This window comes from Lissotriton helveticus, chromosome 2_1 (assembly GCF_964261635.1).
Source record: "Lissotriton helveticus chromosome 2_1, aLisHel1.1, whole genome shotgun sequence".
NCBI lineage: Eukaryota > Metazoa > Chordata > Amphibia > Caudata > Salamandridae > Lissotriton > Lissotriton helveticus.
In genome coordinates, this window is record NC_136059.1 from 1,118,074,782 (window position 1) to 1,118,092,624 (window position 17,843).

The 17,843-nt window shown below is 43.8% G+C and overlaps 1 protein-coding gene across 1 annotated transcript in view; it reads left to right on the forward strand.

The window, feature by feature from the left end:
* The window catches only part of SEC24D (SEC24 homolog D, COPII component), a 425,192-nt gene that overhangs the window by 303,091 nt on the left and 104,258 nt on the right, over nucleotides 1–17,843 (forward strand). Inside the window, exon 12 of the mRNA XM_078675943.1 lies at nucleotides 12,455–12,646. Within this exon, the coding sequence (XP_078532069.1) occupies nucleotides 12,455–12,646 (192 nt within the window). The remainder of the gene's footprint in view (nucleotides 1–12,454; nucleotides 12,647–17,843) is intronic.

Consider the following 17,843-nt stretch of genomic DNA (forward strand, 5'->3'; position numbering starts at 1 on the left):
AAAATAATCCATCAAAAATTAAAACCTCAGTGGGGTGAAGACAAACGTCTTAAACTTGAAAGGCTGCAGAGTAGCGTCAGCATCCAGGCTCCGATGGCCCTCCAAAGTGCTGGCGTCATCAAACACCAGCGGAGATCCGCAGCGCGGCGGGGCTTCATTCGCGACCGAGCCTGGCCGCTTTTAATCATCAAACAAAGTCTGCCCTTTTGAATAAAGCCTCACAGCCACAGGTTGTATTTCAGCCATTTAATCAGGATGTGAACAACAGCCTCCAAGTAAAAACGATGTCCTCCAGATTCAAACGCCCGACGCGTTTCGTGCTTCCTGAGCACTTGGTCACGGGCTGGGATTTGAAAGCAGTTCAAGAGTCAATTGGCACCACCTGTGTTCAAGTACCATGCCCCAGTGGGCGTGACAGCGAGCGCTGCCTACTGGGGCATGGTACTTGAACACACATCTTTTTTTTAAAAACACTGAAAAAACCATAGGTTTCAGGCCTTATATAGTTAGGAATTAGCATTTAAAAAACCTTTGAAATTCACTGAAAAAACCATAGGTTTCAGGCCTTATATAGTTAGGAATTAGCATTTAAAAAACCTTTGAAAATCACTGAAAAAACCATAGGTTTCAGGCCTTATATAGTTAGGAATCAGCATTTAAAAAACGTTTGAAATTCACTGAAAAAACCATAGGTTTCAGGAGTTATATAGTTAGGAATTCGTTTTTAAAAAACCTTTGAAATTCACTCAAAAAAATATAAGTTTTAGTGGTGTTATAGTTAGCTGGACATTTTACTCCTACAAAAGCAATGAAATTGCTCCTATATAGTTAGTTGTACTAACTATATTTCGCGCACCCGCAATCCACTGCTGATGATGTCACATATTAGATCATTCATGACCTGGTCAGTGACATCACTGATGACATCTCAAATGACATCACTGATGACATCACTGATGACATCATCCACGTGACAATCACATACACCTTTTCATACACTATTACAATTACGCGAAATATAGTTAGTACAACTAACTATATAGGAGCAATTTCATTGGTTTTGTATGAGTAAAATGTCCAGCTAACTATAACACCACTAAAACTTATAGTTTTTTGAGTGAATTTCAAAGGTTTTTTAAAAACTAATTCCTAACTATATAACTCCTGAAACCTATGGTTTTTTCAGTGAATTTCAAAGGTTTTTTTAAATGCTAATTCCTAACTATATAAGGCCTGAAACCTATGGTTTTTTCAGTGAATATATATATATATATATATATATATATATATATATATATATATACATATGTATATATATATATATATATATATATATATATATATATATATATATATATGTGTATATATATATTGCCTTTGAAAAAATTCACGTACGAACGAAATGTGTCAGGACTGCCGCCACCATTGATAAATAAAAGTGCATGTCAGCCAATCGTGTGAGTGCGACTCCGTTTTTCCACGTGTTGGAGAGTTGGGAATGAGATATATATATATATATATACATATATATATATATCTATCCACAGCATTCCACTCCAACAAAGAAGAGGTGGAGGCCACTTGGGGGAAGCGTCGGGAGACCTTTATTAAAACAGCTCACGCATAATGCATTTCAGCCTTTTAGGCCTTCCTCAGATGCAGCTGTGTGCAAGGTATGACTCCACCCCCACCTTTCACTGACCACAGTCTCTCCCATTGGGGGTAGTCCACTGATCTGTGGTCACATGTTCACAACTCCGCTGCAGATGAACTACACTCCCAGAATGCTGTAGTACTGGTTGAGTGTTGCCTGGGAGGGACTGAAAATTAAAACCTCTGTGGGTGAAGGTGATTGTTTGAAAGGTGCCGAGTGTAAAAAATAAAGAGTCCCTGTGAAAGTTGATCGCAGATCTCCCTCGAGTCCCCTTTAACATTCCAGCCTTGTGCGTGTGCCAGCCGGGTCGTAAGTCAGGATTGCAGTGAACTCCAAACATAATTCAGCAGCAATTAAGAAAAGATAACCTTATGGTCCATACATCCAGTGCTCAGAAACTCAACAGGGGAAAAATGTGAAGAAAGATTTATACAAAAACGGAAGAGGATGATACCTGGACGATACCAGACCCAGATACTCCGGGAACAGAGGTTCAATAAAACCCAATGGAGAAGAAAGGTCAAACGCAGAATAAATAGCATAGTGAGGATATTACAACGAGAAAGGGAAAGGAGAGGGATATATTGATCCAGCACATCACGTGCTCTTGCCAAACTTTTTTCCCATACACAATTAATTTAGCCAAACACAGTACTTAAATAGCAATTTACCAGAATTCCTTAATACACTGACAATCATGAGAGAAACCTGTTAGACTATTCAGGTGTTATACAGTGCGTGTGATAATGTGATAAATCAGCAGGCAATCGTTCATCTAGTCTGAACAGATATGATGATTAAAGGAGAAATTATAACATGTTAATGTCAACATTCAATGGAATCATATATAGCTGTTTTATATGGTTGGGCTGAGTGAATATGACCTACGTGTTCCCAACCGTCTTTGGGTCTAGATGGTGGCGTCATTCGTTCGGCAAGAAACTCCGGCTGTTTATTACCATAGATCATGTTGTTCAACTACTGTTTAAATTCTGGGTTTATAGCACATTCTTTAAAAAATATATATTTTTATTGCAAACAACGTAACAGCAGTGATACCATCATTTTACATTTAATACGACCAAGTAGTTTACAGTTACTCTCCTATTATCGGACCGGGTATCTTCCCAGTAATACATGGCCCTCCCTATATGTCTAGAGTCCCTTTCACAGCCCTCAATAGGTTTGGCACTGCCCCCAGATCTTTTCCCATCTCTTCGGACACCTCTTTTATGATAAATAGTTCATTCTGTCAACGAGCGCCAGTCTAGATCCGTCTGCCAGTCCTCAACCTTTGGTAAAAGCTCGGGCTCCCCAGCACTGGGCTAGGTTGCGTTTGGCCACCACCTCAGCCAACGCTAGCCAGATCCCAGTGTAGCTTGGCCATGCCACTTCCCCGGGGATCTTCAGCAGGAACCACTTCGGCTCCAGGGGGGCCCCTACCCCCGCCACTTGTGCCATAATTCTTCCAATTTTACCCCAGTATGTCTGTGGGCATTCCCATGTAAGATGGTAGAATGTTCCCTCCTGGTCACAAACCCTGTGGCACTGTGACGACTCTACCCTGCCCAACGATGTAGTAGCCTCCTGGAGCAGTATATGCACTGGAAGACCTTTAATTGAATTAGACGGAAACTGGAGCTAATTGTTACCTCCCTCGGTCCCTGTAGGGCCTCCATCCAATCTTCATCCTCTATCGTGCCAACATCTTCATAGCGCATTCTTAAACAGGTTGTTAATAAGATGTCATTCTCTTTTTTTTCCATCAATTTTGAGGGGATTAAAGCACATAGAATGAAGTTTCCTATTTGGGAGATGCCCTGTACTCTGAGGTGGTGAATGCAATCCCACAAGTGAACACCCTTTCGCTCCTCACCATTAGAGCTCCAAAATGACGAATAGGGATAGGCTTGGGAAGATAAGACCCTTTCTAACCCAAGACCTTCAAGTCTTCTTACTTCCATCTGATTCCTGTCCCAGAATGATTTTCAGTCTGAGGCCTTCATATTAGCAGTGCCTTCATTGTGATCCTCTCACTGCATCAGCAGCAGAACTTTCAATATTATTTGTGTGGTCCCCTTGTCCAGCGTTCCGCATTCTTTTCAGTGGCTAGAGTTGTGCCCATCTTAAAGGATATTGGGTCCAGCTTGTCTGGCTTGTTTTAGTCTCTTGCCAGTTTAGGGAAAATGATGATTTGTCTAGAGCGTCCAAGTAAATCATCATCGTATGATGTGAGACTGCCATGATAAACTATTGTCCAAACTTTTCTTATTGGACCTGCTGATATTTTCCACTAGAGGTAAAAAATAAAAAAGTAGACCAGTGTTTGTAACGGTCAATCCAAGATGCTTCCTCTGTTACCTGTTAATCGAGGGCTCGTTTGAATGCACTTTTTGGGCATGGTTGCAAGAACCACTTAATTTTTATTTTCTATCTCTCTTCCTGAATGCTGGATATCGGAGTCTTTTTCTATGTCCACTAAGGCAGAGGGCAAGGGAATGTTTCACAGTATTGTATTCTTCAAATCTTTGTCATTGTTTAGATAGGTAAGACGTCTGAAGACTTGTCTGTTCCACTCCTCCTAGAGCTGGAGTCTGGTGACATCAGCTGACCTCTACCCCGACCCACTGTAGAAGTATAAAGAACACTATGTCATAACGAAGTAACAGTACAGTTCCACCCCCAGAATTCAGCTTCCCCTCCAGTCACTCACTGATTGTATCTTTGCCTGTGACCCGGTACTGCATTTCACTGCTTTTTTGGTCAGGTTTCCACTATACTAATGCAGCATTCATACATACTACTTCTAGAGCCTTTCAGATGCCCAAAACTGGCTCTTGATTGCTCGGTGCTCATCAGCAAGGCTTTTCCATCTTTTGAGACATTGCTTCACGTTATAGTATTTAATCTTTACTATTTTGTTCTCGGGTCTGGCATTTTATTCCATTGCTCTATTACCCCTCCACTCCAGTGCTCTATACTGGCAAAGTTTGAGCACTCTTAAAAAAACGCTTATTAAATAAATAATATACATATACATAGATGTAGTCCCATATGCATATATGGGACTACACAGATTAAGCTGTAGCCATAAACATTGCTGTAGTTCTCAGCCATGGACTTCTATTTTCAAGGGAAACGTCTTGTGAATTATAGGTTCCAGTCTTGCAATCACTGGATCAGCTAACTCTAGACCTGGCTCCATTGTCTGAGTAAAGTCCCAGGACTGAGCAGATCTCCAAACTGGCCAGCAGTGCGGACTGACTGGACTTGACCGCTACAGATGCCCTGCTATAACCTACACATGGGTTCGGTGTGCTGAATGGAGCAGACTCGTATGCTGCTTGTGTGGCTTCACCCTCTACTGCAGTCTGAATCCCAGGGCCTCCCCCCTGTATCATGTTATTTTGCCATCATGACATCTTTGACATCTAGGAGTTGTCTGGGAATTGAAGCTAACAATGAAGTTGTAGATGTGGTAGTTGTTTTTTACAAGTTTGTCATATGTACATAGTCTTGACATCTGTGGCTGCTGCTAGAGATCCTCTTGTGGTAACTGTTTTATCAAATCAACTTCAGTGGCTGCAGGGAGTAGGTTAGTGGCTTGTCCACTCTGGTGTTTAAGAAAATGTCCCTATAGTTCGTGTGAACATATCACTTACCTGAGTGACTGTTGAGACACAAATTTAAAGCTTAAATATATTTGCCTCAATTCTAATTGCGTGACAGAAGCCGACACTCCGAGTCAGATCCTTGTACATAGTGAATCTTCATCTCCTGAAGCTGCCACTCATAAAGATGATATGTTCTCAAGTTAAAGGTAATTTCTTCTGGGAAGCCACCATTTGCCAAAGCTGTGGGCCTTTAATAGCACAGTCAAAATCATCTTTCAAGCCTATTTTGACTATTCTTTAAAATGCCACCCCCAACTCTACCATGTTTCGCTTAGCAGGTTTCTTGGTATATCCACTGTACTTGGGCACGATTAAGCTTTGAGACTTGCACATTATATGAACCAAGTATAAAAAATAAATCTTATAATGGAGTATAGCAAATCCATGTACCGGTAAAGGGATTCTATCTACAGTAAAGATGAGATCAGGGCTCCATCTCTCTGAGCCATGATATGACGGTGGCCAGTACTCAGACCTAACCTCATACACTCCTCACTTTTCGGTGCTATCCTCTCACTCGTGATACTTCATCAGTTAGTACCATGAGAATGGTGTCTGGAAGAATCTGCTTCAGCATCCCTCCTGCTGCTGTGACTTGTTGTACTTACAACAGTAGATGGGGGTACACTAAATATGTGGCTGTGAGCAGGATCAAAGGCAGGCAAATATCCTTCAGCTCTCAAAGCAAGCAAAATATCCTCAATTAAGACAAAGCAAGCTATCCTGTTAGGCTTGACATATGCATCAATGACCAGAAAACCTGCGAAAACCTTCAAAAATTCCTGCACTCATTTTTAGACTCCTCTCTGATAATTTTTCATGGGTGGGTCAAATTAATTTTTTAGACACAAAGCTACCGTTTCTGGAATTAAATCACAAATAAGTGAAAGCGAATGCCATTGAAACCTAAAGGCTGACGGTGAACAGAACTCGCTGCCACCCAGCGCCTAAGTATAACGAGTTCAGAAAACACAACTGTATTCTCCTTATCTTTCTGACAAGTATGTAAGACGGACTAATGGGCCCAATCCACAAGGGTCAACTTTTATGTCAGAAATCTACTCCTATATTTCTAGTAGATTTCAGACTTATGGAATTCACTTAGCATTCCAGGGTACTCCTCCAAAACTACACCTGGCAAAATGTTCCCAAAGTGGTCCAGAGATATTTTTATTCCGGAACATCCCCTTATTTCACGGAAAAGAATAACTTTTCTCTGTGGAAAGTAATTTCTCTACCATTTCTCTACACTTCTAGTAAATATGGGAGTGTTCCCTTCCACCCCCCACTCTGCAAAGCCACCTACTGCTTTCATTTAATACTTCTACGGCATTTACATGATTCGTACCTACCTGAATTCGTTTTTGGGCGTGCCCTTCATTCTAAACTGCGTCCTCCTTGAATGACCATAATACTGCTCATAATCCAAAACTTCGAGATTTGGTAATTCTTCAATACTGACATATTTTCTAAATTAGTAAATGCAATTTACAAACCTACAATTGCACTAACTCTGGTTCTGTGAATCAGGGTGTGGATTTTGTATTCCTGGTTTGCAGTTTTTCGCTCCTAAGGAACTCAGTCCAATGTTTCTGTATTTTTACCAGGTAACTCTGCCCCCATAATTGCCAATACGGGGCACACCGATCACTCGGCAGGGATAGACGACAGGCTGAGTTATCAGGTAACACATGTGATACCTTGAGTATCCTCTAAGAAATAATGAATTACCCGGGTAATTTGACATTCCGATCCCAGTTCCCTTAGTAATTCCTCATTTGCTCCCCCTCCCCTCTACGCCTTCGTAATTTCATGTAGGTGAAATGCTCCTGGGAAGTTACTGGAGTTCGTGTAATGCCAGCTTGCCTGACACCTAATGTGGCCAATCACTTTCTGAGCCGACAAATTAGGATTACTTTGAACCTAATAAGACCTCATGGAGAACTAAGGCGCTCAAAATCATTTGTGAATCGGTGTCTCCGTGTTAAAATGATGTAAGTACAATTTGAGGTTTGCAGTCGTTTCTTAACAGTGAAAGGTGGTAGGTTCAATATATAATGTAAATGCACTTAAGTGCTGTTTGTTGTGAAGAAAGCTATAGCACTCTACTTGTTATCTAGTGAATTATCTGGTGTGTTTCATCAGTGAACAAAGAAATCCCCAGAAGCAAACTTTTCGACACTTGGGTCATCATGAGGCAGATACATACAAACTTATTTTCTCTTATTTATTCTTAATTACTTAGTTTTGAATATCCCCATTGACACAGAGACGTTTTCTGGAGTAATAAAACTGTTATTGTTTGTATAGGTTTACCATAGCCTAATGGAGCACGGACAGCACACAAATGATGGGCAATATTGACATTGTTTCACTTTTAATAGGAATAGTATGTAAGTATCTATTGTTAAGAAGAAACTCAGCACTCCAGTGCAGGTATATGGTGCCTCATTCAACCCTCAGTCTCTCTGATAGACCATCATGATACCTGCTGTGATGCACATTGTTGTGAGAGAATCCTGTTCTAGTGCACACTTGTATTGCGTTTGGTGCATATGCAGCCATCTTAAGGCTAGTACAATACTCGTTCCTGAGGTATAAGTAGAGCAACACTAAGGTCGCTATTGTGAGTGGGCACTAACCCCCATATTCATCAAGAACACATTTTGCTATTCCTTAATAGCGAAAAATACCGATTCGCTATTAAGGAATAGCAAAATGCTATTCATCAAGAAATCACTTAAAAAATAGCGATTTCTAATAGTTCCTTAATTGCGAGTCGCAATTAAGGAATATCTCCCCATTCATTCAGGAATGAATGGGAAGACAATCTCAATCTGCTAATCGCAATTAGCGATTCGCAAATTGAGATTGCGCTTTCAAGGGTGCAGGGGTATCCAAAGGACTCCCTGTTGCACCCCTGAAATTGATGTGTGCACATATGTTGCGCACACACATGCCCTTAGGGCATGTGTGTGCGCAATATGAAACTTTGAAAAATGCACTTTAGTGCATTTTTCAAAGTTTTTGCTATTTACCACGTAGTTAGACTTTGCGGTAAATAGCGGCCCCAGATTGCGAATTCGCAATTTTAAAATGGTTCATGAATTGCATTTAAGGAATCTCAAATTGAGATTCCTTAAATGCAATTAATTACAATTTAGCGATTTCTAGAATTGCGATTTTTGCATTTGAGATGATGAATTCCAAATGCAAAAATAGCACTCGCAAAGGGCCAGATTCTCAGAATCTGGCCCTTTGCAAGCCGATTTTAGTTAGATGAATCTGGCTGTTAATTCTGCTGGAACTGATAATAGGACCTCTGTAGATCAGTTTACTTTCAAGTAGGCACTTTGTAGTGAATGTCTAGGAAATGACATCTTGAGCAAAGCAAAGGATGGGAAATAAAAACTGTTAGAACTGGGATTTTCTGGCTGGCTAAGGCTTACGCCAAAGCCAGGCAGAAACCACCTTTATCGTCAGCTCAAGGGGGTCACACGCCAAGATAACCCCTGCTTACCCCCTTGGTAGCTTGGCACGAGCAGACAGGCTTATCCCGGAGGCAATGTGTAAAGCATTTGCGCACGCACACAACAGCAACAACATCCTAGGCACACCACAAAAGGAACTCCACACAAGGTTATATAAAAATAACTTTTGTATTGTCAAAACACATCAGATAGTAATCACACAATATACATTGTGCCAACTGGCACGGGCAATATTCAAATGGGATTATTTACACAGGACAGGTTTCCAGGGTAAAGCAAAGTCTCCAATCATCCCAGGAAAGGCAGAGGGGTCCCAAGGGGTCCTCCAGCATCCAGGGGCTGGGCAGGGCCCAGGGAGGCAAGCCTTCCCCTGGGCACCAGCAGCAGCACGCCCCTGGTAGATTCTAGTTAGGAAAAACAAGAACACTTTACAAGAGGTCACAGCCTCTTTTTATACACAAAAATCCCTTTGTCTAGCAGGGTGTAGGCAATGTAAGAACCAGCTACAACTGGTTATGGGGAACTCCCTTTCACTTGCCAGGCTAGGGACATCAGACGCACCACAGGGGGTGGAGCCAGTATTGTGGAGGGAAAACCCAGCCCTATTCAGGTCCCAGGTGTACCCCTCCCTCACATCAGCATGCTAATCTCTCCATTCACCACTGGGGCAGACCCATCCTGACTCCTGGAGCCAGGCTCTCCAGCCAGACACAAATTACACAAACATGCCAACTTCTAGAAGTGGCACTTCCACACTAGACACAATCATGCCGCATACATCATTGCCCAGCATTCAATCTCACGAGTTCGCACATACCAAACTCGACCCTGCACTCCCCACACATCAGGAACTACCATGGTCACACATATTCCCCATGCATTCCTATGGGAGGGCAGGTCACTCACCACACATATACAGAGAGCTCACGTACTTTACACTGTACCACAGTGAAAAAGTGCGCAGAGGCCTAAAATCACCAACACCAGGTTACAGAAACAGGCCAGGCAAAAGCAAAAAGTTTCGGGGTGAACCTGCCAAAAAGGGCCGGGTCCAACAAAAACAAAGTAGCAGCATGCAATCATGCAGTAGGCAGAAAGGAATGCCCTACAAGCTAAAACTCACAGTAGTGTAGCACTGTTCGTGCAGTCATCTGTGACTCAAAAAATGCATTGTGCTTTCTTTTGTAAAATCTAGGTTTAGACGTAAGTGTGTAGTTCATCTGACTTTAAAATGCATATTTGCTTTTCTTTTTTATTAAAATGCCCACCTCTGTGACAGTCAATCTTATAACGTGATTCTTGCTGCATGTAATTGTTCTTCATGAAGGTATTGTTATCAATATGTTCCTGGACGTCAGTGCTCATCATGGGTTTTTCGGCGTTCCTGTTGCTAATTTCATGAATTCTATAAAGCGCCCAGATAACTGGCACGATTCTCTGAATACAGCTGCCTCACATGATCTAATGTTTAAAATTCTAAATGTTCGTCTTCCAGGAATACAGCAGTCCACTCGGTAGTTCCTCCTTTACTAGGGGAACCTCAAAGTCCATCTGTGATCCTTATTAACTCAGTCCCCCTGAACTTTCACTACTGGTATTGGTAACTCTGGTGGAGGGAGCAGTCGTAACAAGCCAAATCAAAGAACCTTGTAATGACGCATTAGGTGTAATGATTACTGGTATTTGTTACAATATTCCCCATTCATAGAGAGCTGACCTCTAAGTAATGTGACAGTACATACAAGTATGTTATAATAGTCCTGGAAAATGCTCAGACTTAGGGTTATGTTATGTGGATTAGTATGTTAGTTGTCTTGATTGCCTGATGCAGTCTGTGATACACATGCCTTCCCAGAAAATTTAGCAATTATCTAACATGACATGCTACCGTCCCTTCTACCCAGTAATTTTTGGTCATTAATTTCCTCAACAATGCACCTACTTGTATCCTGCGAGTTGTATATATTTTACAAGTTTTGCTATTAGTTAGAAATGTTCCGGGTAACTGTAACCCCCAATAATGGCTTTCCCTCATGCATGCCATACCTTTAACCATATCTTTGAAGCAGAGAGAGAGAGAGAGAGAGAGAGAGAGAGAGAGAGAGAGAAAGATAGTGGTTATTTTGGTAAAATGGGGCATATATCTGTAACTATCACTGTGTTAGATTGTATAGAACAACACTTGAGTACATGCAATAATGTGGTTGACGGTTATGCTCTTGGCCATACAGTGTTGGGCAGTGGATAGCACACAGTTCCGTGGCATGAATTTCTGCTGCCACTTGGGGTCCTGCCATTAGAACGTTTATGTTCATTTATGTTTTGTCCTCATCTCGTCAGTCAAAATGAGAGATAGAGCATTAATTTTTGAATTTAGGAAGTCTTATTTCTATCGTTTTGTTCTCGTAAAGTGTATCAAATGGTGTTGTCTTTCTTCTAAAGAGGAATCCTTTGGTGAGCCCCCAGCCGAGCACTTTCAGTAGAACTTTAAAGATATCTATGTTCTGACTTTACGTGATTCTGTCTTACGTTGGTTTAACACTGATTTCCGGTTTAAACACTCAGCGTCCATTCCAGCATACTAGTCATGTGAATGGGAAGAAAAATCGCATAGGCAGACTCCTTCCTCCCGGTCAAGCCCTCAGGGGTCCCTGCCCGAAGAAATGAGATTAGCGGCCACTGACGGGCTACATGCTCTTTGAAAAGTTCTACGTTAGTAGGTTTTGAAATGTATATTTCTTTATTTCTTATTTTCTGTATAACAATTGTCTCACTTGCGTACTATAATGCTCCAAGAGAGCATTCCTGGTAGTTTTCTTTTTTACTCTAACTTTGTCAAGAAATTTGTCACTCAAAACTACCACATCTAAATTTCATGATAAGTTCCTGAAAAAGGTGTATGTATAATCTGGTAAGGTTGTGCTTCTTATCTTTCCCTCCACAAGATTAGTCTCTAATGGACATTCCACCTATAAGGTAAACTCCACCCTCCTAATTGCCACTCCTCACACTCCCAGATCAGGCATTCTCTTCTGATTTGTCAGTGCCATTTATTGCGCCCTTATTGTTCTGAACTCAGATAAGACTTAAAATGTGGGATCATTAGGACCCAGGGAGAGTTTGGACCAATAGGTGCACTATATGCGTAGGTTCATCAGTTAATTCCCTACAGAGATTTCAACCTTCCATTGAAAGAAAGCAAGACACGTTCGTTTTCCAGTTTTTCATCTTGTAGTTGGGATTTTTAGGTGCTTTATTTTATCTTGTGCATCCAGAGTTTTTTCCAGCTATAAATGGGCTCTTCGGGACCTTCATATATCTTAGTAAAACATAACTGTAGAAGATGTCAACCAGGATTTGTTGTTTTCAGTACTGTCACAGTAACCCCATGCCTAGGAGGCCCATCTCCAGATGTTAGTTTTCTAAAAATTATTAGTTGAAATTGTCAGTCCGTCTCAAATTGTTCCCATTTTTCAAATAATAAAAAAAACTCACCTGGAAGAGCATGGCATACGTGAAGTAACAACGCATTGCAAATAATTTGTTTGTGCTTTCAGGTGCATCTTATGAGTTGGTATCGTTTTCATAAGAATATGGAGTTCATTTTGAAATCCTCTTTTACATTTTCCTTTCAGGGAGGAGCAAGCAGAAACCTCACCTGTGCGTGTTGGATTTGTCACCTACAACAAAATTCTTCACTTCTACAATGTCAAGAGCAATTTAGCACAACCTCAAATGATGGTGGTGTCTGATGTTGGAGAGGTCTTTGTTCCCCTGATGGATGGCTTCCTGGTGAACTTTCAGGAATCGAGATCTGTGATCAACAAGTAAGGATGGGTATCTTATAAGGGTGGTACAAAACTACTTAAGGTGTTATGGTTGATTAACATTTTGCTAAAAGTAAGAACTATTTGTATCTGAGGTTTCCTCATGTGCTTTGTATGTATGTGTATGTATGTATACTTATTAAGCGCAACTGCCACCGAAAGGGTATCCTGGCGCTGTGACCATAACAATCCATCAGGTGTAATACACTACATTGCTCTTGGAAAGAGGTGGGTTTTAAGATCCTTCTTGAAGGAAGTCCGATCTTGCCTACTCCTCAGCGACAGAGGTAAGGTGTTCCACACTTTGGCGGCCGCAAAGCTGAAGGCACGGCCGCCCATCCTCACTCTGTTAATCTTAGGGACCATCACCAAGAACGCCGAAGAAGACCTCAGGGGTCTAGTGGCTTGGTACCAGGAGAAAAGATTTTGAAGCAGCGTTGGTCCCAGTCCATGCAAAGCCCTGAAGACAAGGCATGAGGCCTTAAAAAGAATCCGCTGCTGGACAGGTAGCCAGTGGAGATCAGTGAGTGCTGCCAATGACGATGCAGAACGTGGGCGAGATAAAGCCAATTTGGCTGCCATATTTTGAATCCTCTGTAACTTTGATACCAGGATATTGGGAGCCCCCAGAAGCAGTGCGTTGCAGTAATCTAACCTACTGAGGATGGTACTACGCACCACTTCTGCCCTGGCTCCTAGAGGAAGTAACGGCAATATTTTTCGTAAGGCTCGAAGCAAGCCCATACAAGTCACCGTGGTCCTGTTGACAGAGGCGTCAGGCTAGGCTCAAACAAGACCCCTAAGTTGCGAGCCGACTCTGCCGCGGTCACCGTACCCAAGATAGAGGCTGGCCAAAAGTCGTCTGGCAGCGGGCGAGGAAACCGATCCAAGGAGCAGTGAAGAACCTCGGTTTTCGACCCGTTGAATTGAAGCGAGTTGAGTCGTAGCCATTCTGCTGTTGCCGACATGCACCGGTGAAAGATGTCCCTCGAGACTGTCTCTTTGCCCTCAAATGAAAAAATCAGTTGAGTGTCATCGGCATAGTTGATGACTGATATGCCGAATGACTTTATCAAACTTATTAGGGGTCGGAGGTATAGGTTGAAGAGGATCGGACTGATCGCTGACCCCTGAGGTACACCTTGATTCACCTGACGCACGGCTGAACGAAACGGTGGCAACGCCACGGCTTGCTGTCTGTTGCACAGATAGGATGTTAACCAGCTTAAAGCCAAGCCGGTTACACCTGCTCTCCGAAGGCGGCCCAGTAAAACCGCGTGGTCCACCGTGTCGAACGCGGCCGACATGTCAAGCAGCACTAAGAATGCTGCCTTACCCATGTCGACACACGTTCGCAGATCATCCAACACGGCGACCAAGGCGGTCTCAGTGCCATGGGCCGGCCTAAAGCCGAAATGGGCTACATCCAGACAAGAGTTGATTTCAAGGAAGTTGGATAAGGCTCTTGTGACCAGCTTCTCTATGATTTTTATCGGGAATGGTAAAAGCGAGATGGGCCTATAATTGGCCAGACATAGAGGGTCCAAAGAAGCCTTTTTTAGCAAAGGTGTTACTACTGCCATCTTCCAACTGTCTGGGACTGAAGCTGTAGCCAACGACTGGCAGCAGATGGTGTAAAGTGGAGGAAACTGCTCTGCCTGGAATGACTTCCAGATCTTATGTGGCATTGGGTCAAGTGGTGAACCCGAGGAAACGCAATTGGCCAGTACGCAAAATTCCTCCAAAGAGGGGATGGGAAAACAGGACAGCCGAGATTGCCCTTCCTTGTCGTCGACCCACTCAGAGTCCGAAGAATAGAGAGATTCTGAGGAGAGAGGCAGTAACGGGCCAGGCTGACCGGAGCCAAAAGTCCATTCAAAATTGTCCTGATTTTCTCCTCGAACGCAGAGGCCAGAGAATCGCACAGTTCCTGAGAGGCCGGAATAGCTGGTACTGCGCAGGCTGGGTTAGCTAGATTATTATTGCCTACATTTTCAAAAGTACATAAAGTGAGGATATGCTTTGGCAAACGTTCATCACAAGTTACGAAACAAAGCTGTTCATCTCACATTTCCTTGGGAAAAAAAATCACAGATATAAGGACCAGAAATGGTTTTTGATCGAACAACTGAATAACATTAAATAAGGTGGAACTGTAGAAACTGAGTTGAGTAAATGTAGGGGTGATTTGTGGTACTTGTAGTCACAACATTTTAAATGTGTAAATGTTATCTTTGAAGTTCACTTTAGCCTGCTCCAGTTTGGGAAATATTTCCTCCCCATTTCCCACTTTGAATATGGATTTACCCACGGCCAATACCAGGAATGTGCCTCCCACTGTATTCAGGGTGGTAGCATGCTTTGCAAAAAGACTGTGACTACCAATAAACTCACAAGTTTGTTGGGGCTCGCAAACATTTGCAAGACACATTCCCACAAAGTTGTTAGTTTGTAGTTGTTCAGAAACTTTGCATACACCACCAACCTGGAATGTTGCCCGTTCACTTTCTTTTAACACTCCGCTCACTTGTTTACTCATGTACCGCCCTCCCTCACCTTCCCAACCCTTCCTTCCCAGTTTTCAAAACCTGGTCGCCACTCTAGCAATCAACAACTCCTCTATTCTGGTGTTAGGAGACTTCAATTTTTGGCCCTCTGATCCGGCGGAATGTCCCACTTCGAAAGAATTCTCAGATACCCTTCGTTCCCTTAATTTCGACTCCCATGTTCACTCCCCCACTCATATTCAGGGCCACATCCTCGACCAGATCTGGTCCCTCAACTGTCCAGTAACTTCCTTGTCTGTTTCCCCTTGTACCTGGTTCGACCACTTCCTGATATCATTCTCCCTAATCCGCTCCTCAGTTCCCAAGCCCTCTCTCCCCAAAAACACCTGGGAGCGCTCATGGAACCATGTAGACCTGGACTCTGTCAGCCACTCTCTCTGCTTCCAGCCTGGATCTCCATGGGCTGTCGTCCTCCGCGCAAGCCGAATCCATCAACTCCTGGCTCCAATCAGGTTGTGATTCTGTCGCCCCCCTCAGGCGGGTGTCCGCCAGGCGCACAAACGATGCGAACCACTGGTTCAGTGAGGAACTAAAGGCCCAAAAACTTAGCGTTCGCCGCGCGGAACGTTCCTGGAGGCGCGACTATTGCCCTAATCTCAAAAATCGGTATATCTCCCTCTTGGCTTTGTATAAAAAATCAATCTTGGCCACCAAGAATGCTTATTTCTCCTCTAAAATCCTGGCGGCCGAAAATCAGCCTAGAGAGATTTTTTCTATCGTGCATGACCTCGCCTTCCCCGACCGAGCCACCCTCAAACCCTCTCCCTCCCAGGACTTATGTGATTCCCTTAACACCTTCTTTCTGGACAAAATTGCTAATATCAAAGCCAAAATCCCATTCCCCCCTTCCTCCTTCGTCAACCCCCAGTGCCCGCCAGTCGCAGCCCACCTTGACTCCTTCCCTCTTCTGACAGAAGAGTCTTTCCTCTCCCTCTTGCCCATGGTTAAATCAGGCTCTCCTTTGGATCCCTGTCCTGCCCACATCCTGAAACGGATTTACTCAACCTGTGTGCTGCCCCCTCTCACATTCCTCAACAGTTCACTGTCCCAGGGCATTGTTATTCCACCCCTCAAATCGGCCATTATCGTCCCTATTCTAAAAATAAAACCGGCGCCGACCCCTCCGCTCTTACCAACTACCGCCCCATTTCTTTATTGCCCTTTCTGGGGAAGGTTCTGGAACGTCATGTGACCAGAACGCTCAGCACCTTCGTGGAGGAGAACAGGGTGCTAGCCCCCCGACAGGCTGGGTTTCGCCCAGCCCACTCTAAGGAGTCCGTAGTATTGTCAGTGCTAGACAACCTCAGAGAAGGTATGGACACCAACCACCCCCAGGCCCTGGTCCTCCTCGACCTCTCCGCCGCCTTTGACACGGTTGACCACTCTATCTTACTCTCCCGTGTCAGGGCGGCGGGAATTGGAGGTTCGGCCTTGGTCTGGCTGTCCTCCTTCCTGAGAGACCGGACCCAGGCAGTGCTCTTGGGTGACTTCTCTGCTGACTTCCGTAGAGTACAATGTGGGGTTCCCCAGGGCTCTTCCCTCTCCCCTCTTCTATTCAACCTATACATTGCCCCTCTTATCTTTGCCCTTCAACAGCTGGAAGTCTCCGTTTACAACTATGCGGATGACCTCCAGCTTATCTTTTCTCTATCCACATCCCCCGAATCCATGTCTAATTTCCAGTCTGTCATGGTCTTCATCCGGGACTGGATGAACTACAACCACCTGAAGTTAAACCCCGACAAAACGGAGCTGATTTTGACAGGTGGTTGCTCCAGTCCCTGGACTTCTCTTTTCTGGCCCCCCTCCTTTGGTCCCCCCCTTCTCCATCGCCATCTGTAAAAACCCTTGGGGTCAAACTGAATGACCAACTGACTTTGCACTCCCAGGTTAGCTTTGTTGTGTCTTCCTCTTTTCTCTCACTCCGCACTATTCGCAAAGTCTCTCGGTTTTTTCCTTTTCCGCCTTCAAGCTCATAGTCTTGGCAATGGTTACCTCCCGCCTAGACTACGCCAACGCCCTCTATTGCGGCATGCCCGCCTACAGCATGCGACAACTTCAGTTGGTCCAAAACTAGGCTGCTCGCCTGGTCTTTAACTTGGCCAAATCCCACCACGTCACTCCCCTCCTTAAGTCTTTACATTGGCTCCCCATCCACGAACGAGCCCAGTTCAAGATGGGCTGCATTACCTTTCAGGCTCGGGTCGGCGCAGCCCCTGCTTTCATTTCTTCTGAAATTAAACCCTACGTCCCTGTCAGGGAACTCCGCTCATCCGCCCAACAGCTGCTGATAGTTCCTCGCTTCAAACGCAAAAAGTGGGGAGGCACGAAATTCTCCACACTTGCCCCCGCTTTTTGGAACTCCCTCCCTGCCCACCTTAGATCGTGCACCCAATACTCACTTTTCCGTAAATCGCTAAAAACCTTTCTCTTCTCAATAGCTTTCTCCCCATAAATCAGCCATCTTTATCTCCCTCTGTTTTTCCTGCCCTTCTGGGCTCAGTACTCTATAGCACCATGAAACCGCCAGGTGTACGTGCGCTTTATAAATATTTTAAACTCAAACTCAATGCCCGCTCCCCATCCCTGTGGGCAGATTTGCTGTCACTTAATAACACACAGTATTGGTG